Source organism: Anastrepha ludens, chromosome 5 (genome assembly GCF_028408465.1).
Source record: "Anastrepha ludens isolate Willacy chromosome 5, idAnaLude1.1, whole genome shotgun sequence".
NCBI classification, from domain to species: domain Eukaryota; kingdom Metazoa; phylum Arthropoda; class Insecta; order Diptera; family Tephritidae; genus Anastrepha; species Anastrepha ludens.
This window is the reverse complement of record NC_071501.1, coordinates 102525956-102539108: the sequence shown is the minus strand read 5'-3', so window position 1 is coordinate 102539108 and position 13153 is coordinate 102525956. Positions and strand designations below refer to the sequence as shown.

Below are 13153 nucleotides of genomic sequence, written 5' to 3'. Positions count from 1 at the left end.
ACAGACCGCATACCGTTATCTTCAAAAGCTGAGCGCGCGCGTAGCTCTAACCGCCATCCCGCCTTCCCCTCAATAGCATCGCAACGGCATCCCATAAACATCGTACGCTTTGCGGCTCAATTGGCTGCAATCAAAACACAAATCGGCGTATATTAACACCAACGTTGCAACAACAACACGCCCCACTACCAAGTTCTCGCGGTATACGCCACGCGAATTCACAAGCACAAGTCTGTCGCGCTGTTGTACGTGCTGTGAAAGCGCCCGAGAGGTGTCACTCTGCAGCACAGCTGACCAAACGCGATCGCTACTTCTATCAGGTGAATCCACAGACGCGCTGGTATACGATATATGAGCGGGTGCCATATTTTCGTTTTGAACCGCGCTTGAGCGGCGTCTACAACAGTCCCTATCCGCACTATATACACCTGCCGCCACAGCAAGGCCAACAAGGTGAGGGTAAGGAACAACATTTGTTGCCGCTACCACCACTTCAACCGGAGCAAACACAACTGCCGCACTTGACTGCACTGCTCGAAGAGCAAAAACATCAAAACCAATTGCATAGACATCAATTGCAGCAACAAGAAAAATATTCGCAGCAAACATTTCAGCAGCAGCATCACCTACAGCAACAATTACAGTTGGCATATCAGCAGCAGCAGCAGCAACAGCAACAATCACAACAACATCAGTTTCAGCAACAGCGCGCACACCAGCAATTCCAGTATCCGCAAACGTCTGTCATCACAGCCACTCCACCGACGTCTTTCGGCCCCTACGACTACCAACAGTCACAGCCGTCGCAATCGCAAGTGCCACATTACACACAGCTGCCGCCATTTTCACAGCCTGCGCAGTTGCAGCAAACGCAAATAGTGCCGTCGTCTTTGTCACCACCGCCGCTGGCGTCGTTAACGTTGCCGTCGCAGTTACCGCAACAATACAGGAGCGCGCCGGACCAGGCGGGAAACCTCACTTGCAGTTGTAAGTGCCACGACGCCGCCTTTTTGCCATACGACCAGTTACCGCCAAACTAAGAGGCAGTAACAATAAAATAGGCGCACGCCCAATACAAACACACACACAATGTTGGATGATGATAATAATGATTTGCTGGCTGCGGCTTCAGAGATACAACGCAGTAAGTTTTAATTTTTGTTTTTGTTTTTGATTATTTTCAACTTTAATATTCAAATATCTTATAAAAATCACAATTTCCAATAATAAAAAGTTCGACATTTTTTATGCAAATCTAAAAAATCCCCACCCTTCAGAGCGCTGTGAATTGTTGTATAACTCAACTGTAAATCCGTTCGCTCCTGCGGCCTTGTTATTCTTCTGCTGCGCTACTGCTTTTCTATCTACTTGAGAGGCTGTAACGGAATATTGCAACCATTGTTGTGTTTGTTGTTATTGTTATAACGGCATAAGCATCCCTATACATGTATAAGTAATGCTGTTTGATGTAGTTCCGATAACGTTGAACCAACTGTGGTGGGAATGAGCGTAATCAATGTAGTAGCGTTTTTGTTGTTCGTTTTTTCTCTTGAACAGTGCTGCCACCTTTCAGCAGTATGAACAAGTTTTTCACGCATAATTTAATTACGATCTCAACGCCGTAATCAGTCGTCGTTCGTTTTCTTACAGAAGTTTGTACCGGCGTAGACACCTTCTGTGAAATGACTAGCTCACTTGCGTTTTTCCTGTTGGCTAGCATCGCAATCTTTTCTTTCGACTAATCCAACACTCTTCCTGCGATTTCCGAAGGTCATAATGCCCCACCGTAAACGAGTGTGTTCCTGACAGGCCCAATAACTATGTATCTCCCCTCAGCAGGCAATGGCCAAATTTAAAATGCATTTTTACTGTGAAAACCTCTAGAAACGCGTCATAAAATAGATTATTTAAAATTATAAATAAATTATTTTTTTTGTTCAAGTTGGAGGAAAATAAATAATTTCGGTAATCCTGTAAAATTCATTTTCATTAGAACAAACAGTAAAAATCTTACCTACGCAAGGTATTTTGAGTTCATCGCACATTTCAGCTGTGATAATGTTGAACACCCTCCCGACTCGTATTCCATACGATCATATCGTTGTGCTCTAGCGTCATTGTATCGTTTTGTTGGAATGTAGTGATTCTAGTGTGGTGCAGTGAGAGTCAAGTGGTGAAATTTTTGACTGCTGCTCTCGCAAGGATGATACCAGGTTTGGCCAATCTACTATTGTGCTCGGCAGCCGAAACCTGCCTGCTCTTTTCGCACATATTCATACACTCGTCCAATCAGTCGCTGTTCAGACATCAACGAAGCAAATTGAGCGAAGACTGTAGGAGTTTTTTTTTTCATATGTCACTACAGAATCTCAGTTTTTTCGTACACAAACCACAGTCATCACCCTGGTTACATCAGCCAAACAAATTTCGCTTTCAAATTCGCTGAGAGTCGGTTAGCGGTCCAATCTTGGCCACACCTTTAAAAATATAATATTTTCACCAGGTGTTTTTGCCATTTTTTTTTTTGCTTCACAGATGTTTTTATAACTGTATCAAAATAGTAGTCCCACCCAGCTCATCGGATCTTACAGTTTGATCGTTTAGCTACTCCTTTTTTAAACCGAGTGGCAGACACGTAGTTTGATAAATCCTTTTAAGCTGGAATCTAGTGCTACTTACTACCATACATACATATGTATATCGAGTGTCGATGAAGTTCGGCGGCTTGCCATTAGCGAATTCCGTGGTAGAGTTTGATTTTTTTCTTCGTTTAAGCCAACGATTCGTTTCACCAATTAATCTCGGTCTATTATACTGTGTTAGGGTATATTATTTTCAATGTTAGGATTATTATATAGCGCCTCAATCCGAACTTTGGTATTTATGCCTAGTAATCAAACCTCAAAGGATTTTGCTCCATATCGGCAAAATTTTTTTACGATGGATAAAAGGGTGAATTTTTTGGTAAAAATGCAATCAATTTATTGTATTTGAAAATTTAGCGAGTCGTTTTTTTATAGAATATTTTAGCTATCTTGCTTCCACTAGAACGGGTATTATTGAAATTTTTTCATATAATTTTTGGAAAAGTTAGTCAGGGGGGGCAGTTAGAGAGAAGAGGCATATTTAAACCGATACTGTAATATTTACTTTAATAATAAAGAATTAATATTAATATCGCTGGTTGTGGCGTGCCTTTGCTTCCTCGCGGAACTATAGGAAATTTTATACTGTATATGTCGCTGGTTTGCTACAAGAGTGTCATACTCCAAAAGCCAAATGTTGAGAAAACGGGTTCATAGGTTTCAATTTACATACTCAGGCTCCCTAAGTAGAAGAAGAGATATATTTTCATCGCCGATTTTTTCTAAAGGGACTGTTAAATAATATCGCCATGAGTTTTTTAAAAGAACACTTATCTAAAAATTTTTTTTTCTACTTCAGTATACTTTTCTCGAACAATGTTTTTATGAACAGAATGGTTAAAGAAAACGGTATGTCGGTTTACTATTTGAATAAAGTTATTAATTTTATTAAAATTGAATTTTTCCAAGGTCAGTATAAACTACGTACGTACGTAATTATTAATTTCCATCCAAATACGCGTATATTTGCATACCCACAACAAATACACAGCCATACTTCTTGAACTTTCTCCTCTGCAATTAAATATGCATTATTCCGCCATTGCAGAGGTAGTTGTGCAAATTATTGCATACTTGTAAAAGCAAAAAACTTCATCTCAATTCGAATTGTCACGAAAGAAGCCTATTAATGCTGGTTATACACGGCGTATACGTAATTTATTTTTAATTAACACTTGCATTGCGCGTGCATAGCTTCATCCTTACTTGTACATATGTATGTGCACAAATACTTGCACGTTACGTATACGACATCGCGTAACGGTATAAGAGTAAATCATTAAAATGCATAACAATGATGGCAAAAATGTAGAAAATACAGCAGGAAGGGTCAAAATACAGGAGGAAATACTCTGGGAAGCAATGCGGAAAAAGTTGAAGCGGTATGATTGTTTATTGCAAGACGACACATTTCGAAACGGTTTGCCGTATGCTGTCTAACGATCAACACGTACTGCTGAGAAAAATATTCAATTAGCCCGTGCGAATTTCTAAGCATAAGTAACTAGATTAATTTGTTTTCGGGAGTGCTAGATGTGGACTAAAACCATTCGTCAGTGGTTTCATAAATGATGTGTGAGCGCAATGCGCTTGAATTTGCATTTAAAAATGCTAAAAACCCTCCAAGCAGTGACTTAAATAGAAAAAGAAAAAATGACAACGTGATAGAGGACACAATGTCAAAACATAGCAAAAACAATTACTATGCTATTCTAGACAATGAACTAGAAGAGTGTAATGAAGTGATAAAAAAATTTGAGCAGTACTTGCATACCAACAATCTAAGCAACGAAATAAGTGAACAAATAAAAACTGGTGATACAACAAATAATACCACTGTTACACCAACAAGTGCAAAGTCAATTACAAATCCAGTTGCCTCTACTAATGTAAACAATGACAGTGAAACAAAAACAAACAAAAATGTCAAACACAAAAACAATAGTAAAAATATTCCCCCTATAAATACATTTGATATAGAATCGAAACAAATTATAGAACTAATAAAAGATGGTTTAAGGATAACACAATTCACAATTAAAGAATATAAACAAAACAAATTAGCAATTTACCTGAAAAATATCGCCGACTATAAAAGAGTTCGAGAATACTTAGAAAAATCTAAAGTGAAATTCTACTCATATACGCCTAAATGTTTGAAAACAAAAACTATATTAATGAAAGGGCTAAACAGTAACACCGACACCAAAGATATTTTGAGTGAACTTTGCAAATATCAAAACGAAAACCTGGAAATCCTCAAAGTAACACAATTCACTACTAAAAACTCAACACAACAAAAAATAAAACTACCAATTTTTATGGTTCAAATAAGTGCGGAAAGCAATGTTAACGAACTGAAACAAATTAAAACCATTTTATACCACTGCATTAAATGGGAACACTTACGTAGGCCTGAGATAACTCAATGCAGGAATTGCCAAAGCTTCTTCCATAGTGCAGCCAATTGTAACCTACCACCAAGATGTGTCAAATGTAGCGGAACACATAAAACCGAAGACTGTTCTTCCTCAAGCGGAACCTTGACGGAGAGGGAAAATGTGTACTGTGTCTTATGCAAGAAGTTTGGACACCCAGCATCTTACAAAGGATGCGACCGATACAAAGAACTGCAGCAGAAAATTAGATTAAGAAAACAAAACCTCATTGCTGCTAAGACAAGCACCACTTCAAAATTCACTACCCCTAAGTTTAGCTATGCCGACGTAATTAAAGAAAATATTGGGACAAATAGTCCTACTAACAATCAAAGTTTAATACTGCTAGAATTAAAAAACACAATGTTATCTCTAAGTAGGCAAATTATGGCTCTTCAGAAGCAGCTCGAAATACAAACTGCACGAATCGATGCAATATGTAGTCTAGTAGACTCAGTATGAATTCGCAATCGCATTTAAAAATAATTTCCATTAATGTTAACTCAATCATTAATATAAATAGAAGAATAGAATTAAGTAAGTTCTTAACAGATAACAATCCAGAAATAGTTTTGCTGAACGAAACCAAACTAAACGCAAAGCACAAGCTAAAATTTAATGGATATAATCTAATAAGGAGAGATAGATCTAGTAGAACGACAGGTGGAGGAACTGCGATTTTAATTAAAGAAAATATGAAATTTACCAAAGTTTTTAATTATAGAGTAGACTCCCTCTCTTATTTAGAAGCATGTATAATTAAAATGCATATGCCCCCGAATAATATCATGTATCTAATTGCAGCTTATTATCCATCAGGAAACAACAACGATGCATTCAAATCAGAACTTAATGTAATATTTGAAGCTCTTGACCTTCAAAACCCAGATCATTACTACATATTAGCAGGCGACCTTAATAGTAAGCACTCGGACTGGGGAAACACGCAAAACAATACTAAAGGCAACGCTTTAAAAGATTGGCTTACTTCAAATGCAATAGAATTTAGATGTAATATGTATGCCTCCGTAACCCCGTCTTATGAAAGAGCCCACTCCTTCCTAGATATTTGTATTGCTGATCATAGAATAGATATTCAAAAGGTCAATGATACAATTAACTGTTTAAAATGCATCGACTATGATAGCGACCATTGCGCTATCGAAATCAACGCTACCCGTAGGGATGGCACATTCTATCTTAACTTGGCAGGCAATCAAATCCAAAGAACATTAGACTATAAAAAAACCAATTGGAAAAAATTTCGAAATACCTTAAACACACAGCTTCAGAAAGAGATTTTGGCACCAAACAATAGAAACTTAACTAATTCCGAAATTGATCTTCACTTGCTTAAGCTAAATAAAATTATTTTAGCAGCTGTAGAAAAAAATGTACCAAAAGTTAAGACAAAAAATCCTACCAATATTCTTGTAAACCTACCTATCATAAAAACACTACTGAAAGAAAAAAGTATAATCCTTACTAACATCAAAAAACACAACCGTCTACAAATATACCTCCCTCCTAACATTCTCCAACAAGAAAAAACAAAACTAAAACTTATCAAAAAATTAATTAATGACAATATAAAGATTCAATTTAATAATCAACTCGAACACACACTTATTTCCCTTAAGAATACCGACCCCTCAAAATTTTCAATAATTAAACGAACTTTTCTAAAAAACGACAACTCAATTAGTCATATAAACGTTCCTTTTAACTCATCAGATATACTTCAAAAAGCTGGCCTCGATTGCAATCTGCTAGAAAAAAATTTTACAACAGGCAACTACTGCATCAAAAACAGTGAAGATATACCCGATATAGTAGGGCTTCATTTTGAAGCAATTCATTCTTCAAAACAGTGCAAACCTGACAATCTCGTTCACTTACAGGTGCAAGAATGCTTCAATAAGTTTTTAGAAACAAAAACTTTATTCGACAGCTTTCGAGCAACCAAAACAAGATTTGATGCCATCAAACAAGCCAATAATTTAACCGAAGAACAAACAGGCAACTTTTTTATTCGTTTCGATGATCTCTCAGATATATTTTCCAATCTGAAAAGTAAACTGTCCTCAGGCTTAGACCAAATACCTAACATCATTCTGAAAAACTTATCCCAAGAACTAATTTCAGAATATTGCACACTATTCAACAACATGTTGAATAATGCCTATTTTCCTCCTATTTGGAAAACAGCTAAACTGATCGTGATACCAAAAAAAGAGAGAGACAAAAACTGTTTGAAAAATCTCCGACCAATTAGCTTGTTACCAAACATTAGTAAAGTTTTTGAGGTCGTAATCAACATAAATATAAATAAGGTCACTAAAACCAACAACTTAGTGAATTCTAAGCAATTTGGGTTTAAATATAGACATTCAACTATACACGCAATTAACCTTTTGACCTCCGAAATTAACTGGAGCTGGAATAAAAAACATGTCACAGGAGCTTGCTTCTTAGACATTGAAAAAGCTTTCGACAAAGTGTGGATCGAAGGCCTGATGTCTAAACTCATAGGCTATAAATTCCCGGTTCACCTCGCCATTCTCATTTATAACATGCTGTCAAATAAAAAATTTTCAGTACATATAAATAATATGAAAAGTAAGCGCGAATTTAATATAACAAATGGTTTGCAACAAGGGACAGTAAATGCGCCAGTACTTTTCAATCTCTTTATACTTGACTTGCTGGATAAAATAGACAATATCATAGCCTTTGCTGATGATATTGTCATTTACCATCCAGACAGAACAATAGAGGATATTAACAGAAATCTACAACTGAAATACAATATCGTAGAAGATTTTACAGCAAACTGACATCTTAAAATAAATACAAAGAAATGCAAAAGCATTTTGTTTCGTCCACCCATAAAAAGATGCAACTCAAATATCAGAAAAAAATGGAAAAACCTAAATATTATATCTAATGAAACCAGAATCCCTATTCAAACCACTGAGAGAGTCAAATATCTCGGTATTCACCTTGATAAATTTTTATACTATAACGATCACATTAACCTCCAAGTCGAGAAGACCGCAAGAGCTTTCCATATCTATAAAAGAATGTTTTCATCGAAACTAGTACACAAGAAAGTCAAAATATTAATGTATCAAACCCTGGTAAGACCGATACTCACATATGGTTGCTCAATTTGGTACAACATTTCACCCTCATATATGGAAAGACTAAGGAAGCTTGAGAGAAGAATACTACGATCATGTACTTCCTTATATAGATCACAAAATAGTAACTATACCAAATACATCTCGAACTCAAAGCTATATAACACAGCGAAAGTGCCCAGAATTGATTGTCATATTATAAATTTAATAAGAAAACATATCCGGCGTTGCCTATATAATACCAATAACATATTAATAAGAGCGTTTTACTACGAAAGCGACGATTATTTCTCACTAGCTATTTCTAATGGATTTCCACCTCCCGAATCCTTCTTATACCTCGACAAAAAAGGCTTTATACAAAACGAAAACCACACGCCAATAATATATCACATATTCAGAAGAGCGAACAATAAAATAATCACATCAAAAACACTTAATGCAAATAATAAACGTTTTGATACATATATTTCAAGCTGCGACAAAATCGAATCCACCCTTACCATTAAAAACTGCTGGTGGTTAACAAATGACACGCAACACTAACTCATACCACCTTTCTAGTCTGACTACCTTCTTTTACTACTTTTAAACCTTTTATTATAAACAATAATCTATGCATCGTTTTTGTTCCCTTTTTCCCTGCATCAAAGTTATAAAATATTTTAATAACTTCTAAGTTAAAACAAAATTAATTTCAATACTAAGGAAAAGTTACTCGACATCAGATAATATACGTACTTGAGAGCTCGTCTAGAGACATTGTACGACACATCATTACTATACTAATACTATTGTTTATTGTAGTACTTAATAATATAATATTAGTTGAAAATAAATAAACAAAAAAAAAAAAAAAAAAAAAAAAAAAGTTTATTGCAAGACAATTACACAGGACACGGCAGTTAAAATGGCAACAGGGCAATAAATTCAAACAAGCATAAGTAAAATTGTACTTATATGAACGGAAGTGAGCGATTGGCAGACATTTTCAATTAGCTTTTATGGATGAGCTGGATTTTTGGAACAACAGCTCGTTTATGGTGCATTTACTTGCCGCCAACTATACTAAAGTCTTTTTGGTAAATTGTTTGGTATTTGAAATTTTAAAGCATGTGGGCAAAAAGTAAGGTGAATTTGGTTGTAAAATGAAAAATCTTTATTTATTCTTGTAAATCAATTTCATCCTCTTCAAAATAATCCCCTCACGATGAAATACACTTATGCCAACGATTTTTCCAATCCCCGAAACATGCCAAATAGTCCATTTCGGGTATAGCCATCAGCACCTTCTTCGATTCAACTTTTATCTCCTCAATCGACTCGAAACGCGTTCCCCGGAGTGGTGTCTTAAGTTTTGGGAATAGCCAGAAGTCACACGGAGCCAAATCAGGCGAATACGGTGGTTGCGGAACGATATGCGTGGAATTTTTGGCGAAATGGTCACGAAGAACGAGTGCAGTTTGAGACGGTGCATTATCGTGATGCAAAAACCAAGAGTTGTTGGCCCATAATTCTGGTATTTTTAGACGAATTGCTTCACGTGAACGAAGCATAACGTTCAACAAACTCTCATCATGACCTTTATTTTTGAACGACTTTGACGTGCTCTTTTCGGTCTGGCCTCGCCTTTAGCACGATATTCGCTTGATTGGTCGGTTGTTTCAGGGTCGTAAGCATAAATCCAAGTCTCATCTCCCGTAATGATGCATTTGAGCTTGTCCTGATAGTCTGAAAGCATTTTTTCACACACATCAACGCGACGACTTTTTTCCAAGAAATTGAGAGTTTTCGGTACCAAACGAGATTTGACTTTTCGTAGGCCCAAATGGTCTTTCAAAATGGTTTTCACAGATCCTTCTGATATTCCGATCATATCAGTAAGGTCTTTAACAGTCAACCGACGATTTTTGAGCACTAACTCCTTCACTTGATATGAAAGTGAATGTTCCGTAATAGAGATGAACAATCGATTTCCCCTTTAATTACACTAAAAACAAAATAAAGACCTTCTACTCTCTAGAGATTTTAAGTTAATTAAAATCAAACGGAAATTGTAGAAAGGGATTTGAGAGTTTTAACCACCTGAGAGCATATTTAAGGAATACCTTCTAAAGACGTTCAATTCTCTCAATTGCAAATTGGAGGCAAAGCCTCCAGATTAACGTTGCATATTCTAATCTAGGGCGAACAAAATATCTGAACAATAATTTGAGAGTGCAAGGGCCCGAGAACTTCAAACTATTACGCCGTATAAAACCTAATATTGAGTTAATGTGACTCTTGAAATAAAAAATGGGATTTAAAGATCCCATCTACATAGATCTTTGAATTCATCAACAGATGGAAGTAAAATATTAGCCGTTCTTTGAGATAATGGAAAGAGATTTTGATTTGAGTTGGAGGTGAAAGTAACTTGAACGAACGAGCACATTAATATCCGATTGCAAGAAAGGGACATCCTTAGTATTTCTAATCGCAGAAAATATTTTCAAATCATCGGATTATAGAAGAAAATTAGCAAACTAAACACTGGTACTAATATCATTAATAAATGAAATGAATCATAGAGGCCCCAATATACTGCCTTGTGGCGAGCACTAACGCTCAATCATTATCACCCATCGTCTAACGGTTAAATAAGATGTCAACCATTGAAAGAAGAAAACCATAAGAAAACCTACCGAAGCTAATTTACGCAATGGAATTGTTTGAGAAACTCTCTCAAATGCTTTAGAAAAGTCCGTGTAAACATAATCGACTTTAAATCCTTGAGCAAAAGTTGAAAAACAATATTCATAAAAAATCAGGTTGTAAACTGTAGACCTACCCGTGAAAAATCCATGCTGATTTAGCGAAATTAAGGCCCTCGCCTCATTTGAAATGGTGGTTTTTGGGTGTTTCTTTAAACCGGAAACGAAAAAGGATTTTTTATTTATTTTTGTTTTCAGTTGTTGTTAAAAAATCGAATTTTTTGACCATACAAAAAGTTATCAATCTTCAAAAATGGTCTTGACGCTGGCGACACGGATCTCGGGACTCACAGGTGTCTGAAATCAAGAAGACAAAAAGCTTCCTGTTCAGTGTGAATGCCGCTATCGTGTGAACTACGATCTTTAAAAAAAAATTGACAAAATGGCGGACGTTCAAAGATGAAAAACAATTTTTTGATCCTTTGTTTTGGCCTTAAAGGTATGTAGTTCACACGATAAGGGCATCAATTCTACTTCATTTAAATTTTATATCATCAAAATCGCTTCAGTAGAACCGGCTATATCTGTGTCCATTGTCCATGTGAAGACCATTTTTTGAAGGCTGACAACTTATTGAACGAACCTCGTATGGCCATGGCCAAAAAAAACATTTCTATTTGTTAATAATGAATCAGCAAATAAAATACTGAAAACAAAAATAAAAAATCCTCTTTCGTTTCCCTTTTACACACTTTTAAAGAAGCACCCAAAAAACACCATTTCGAATTAGGCGAGGGCCTGAAGCTTTTACTCGCAAAGTACATCCCTTATTTTACAGTTCCTTTGAAAATATTAGAATATAGTAGAAAGCTTCAAGATCACCCTATAATTGCACACTTATGTCACTTTTGAGAATTGGGTTAATACCTGTGATTATTCTACGTAACCGAAAGGAACCGAATTTATATCTGGCCAAAGAATGTCACTCAGCTGCTTTCTCCCTACGTGTATGGGGAATATTTTGCTACTACTACAACAACATCGAAGTCATTTCGGAAATATTTTCATTTTGCTGTCGAGAACGAGTGAAGGTTGCCTAATATTTTCAAATGAGGATATAAATGTGGCTCTGGTAGAGTTCAAAATTTATTAAAATCTACTATTGCTCCGGCAAATGATGACAAGATGCTGGATTAGAGCTCAGTTATAGCCAACCAGCAGCATTCCGCCGGATTCCGAACTCCGAATGTTAATGCTGCTACAACAACGACTAATATTAATTTATCCATTGTAAGGCCAGAAATATACAAAGTAACCCTAGTGCATATATTTTCCTATGTCGTAAACTGTTTGAGTTCGATTATTTTGCTGTTAGGATTGCGTGTTCGAGCACATAAATTGTTGAATTAAATACTTAGGTATTTCATTTAGTAACGTGTGGAAGAGCGCAATCAATATAAAGTAATAGCAAAATAAAACACATAGCTATAATGTCTTAAACAATAAATAAAAGCAGCAGATATAAAATAAACAGCAAAAGCTGCCAAAAAATACAGAAAAACGTATTTACAATTGAATTAATTTGGCTTCATTTACTGAATCAGCCAATTTATGTACCTATGCGAAAGTTATGATGGTGGGTTCAAATATAAAGTCGCTATTGACTAACTTTCATGGAGCACGGCAAGATGTTCGGCAAGCAATTCCTAGTGGGTTGTTACTGGGAAACTACAGGGAAACGCTCCTGAAGGCACTAGCGAGTGATTGGGCCAGCTTCCAAGCAAGTCAGGAGACATCTCTGTATCGGACAGTTTACAGACAGTTATTAAACGGCATTCATCAGGAGTATTTTACTACCTTCCTAAACTCGCGACCCCCGATTGCCACCAAGGGAGTCCAACCACCAACACGCATTCAACGCATTAGCTGTTTCGTCAAAAACGCGCAAGTTTGGCTCAACTACGTTCACGTTGAATTCTTACTTATCCAGAATTTATGCTGACATACTGAATATACATATGTCCGGCATGTGAGGTACCCCTCTCAAACCCCATCACACACCCTAACACCACTCTCCCTCTGGCTCCAACCCATCGCTTGGTTCCTGGGCCTATCGTTAGATTATTTAGACGACGAAGAACAACTAACATTGAAGCTTTGTTTTGCATAATTGGTTATATTTATTTAACACTAAACCTACCGATACTTTATGTATTCCTATTCCTACCAAAGTG

General features: G+C 36.3%; 1 protein-coding gene across 2 annotated transcripts in view; it reads left to right on the top strand.

The window, feature by feature from the left end:
• Positions 1-1058: 1058 nt before the first annotated feature.
• LOC128864373 (homeobox protein 5) overlaps positions 1059-13153 on the top strand; it is a 60696-nt gene continuing 48601 nt past the window's right edge. For both annotated transcript variants that reach the window (XM_054103997.1, XM_054103996.1), the window contains exon 1: positions 1059-1144. In XM_054103997.1, the coding sequence (XP_053959972.1) occupies positions 1090-1144 (55 nt within the window). In that variant the 5' untranslated portion in view covers positions 1059-1089. The remainder of the gene's footprint in view (positions 1145-13153) is intronic.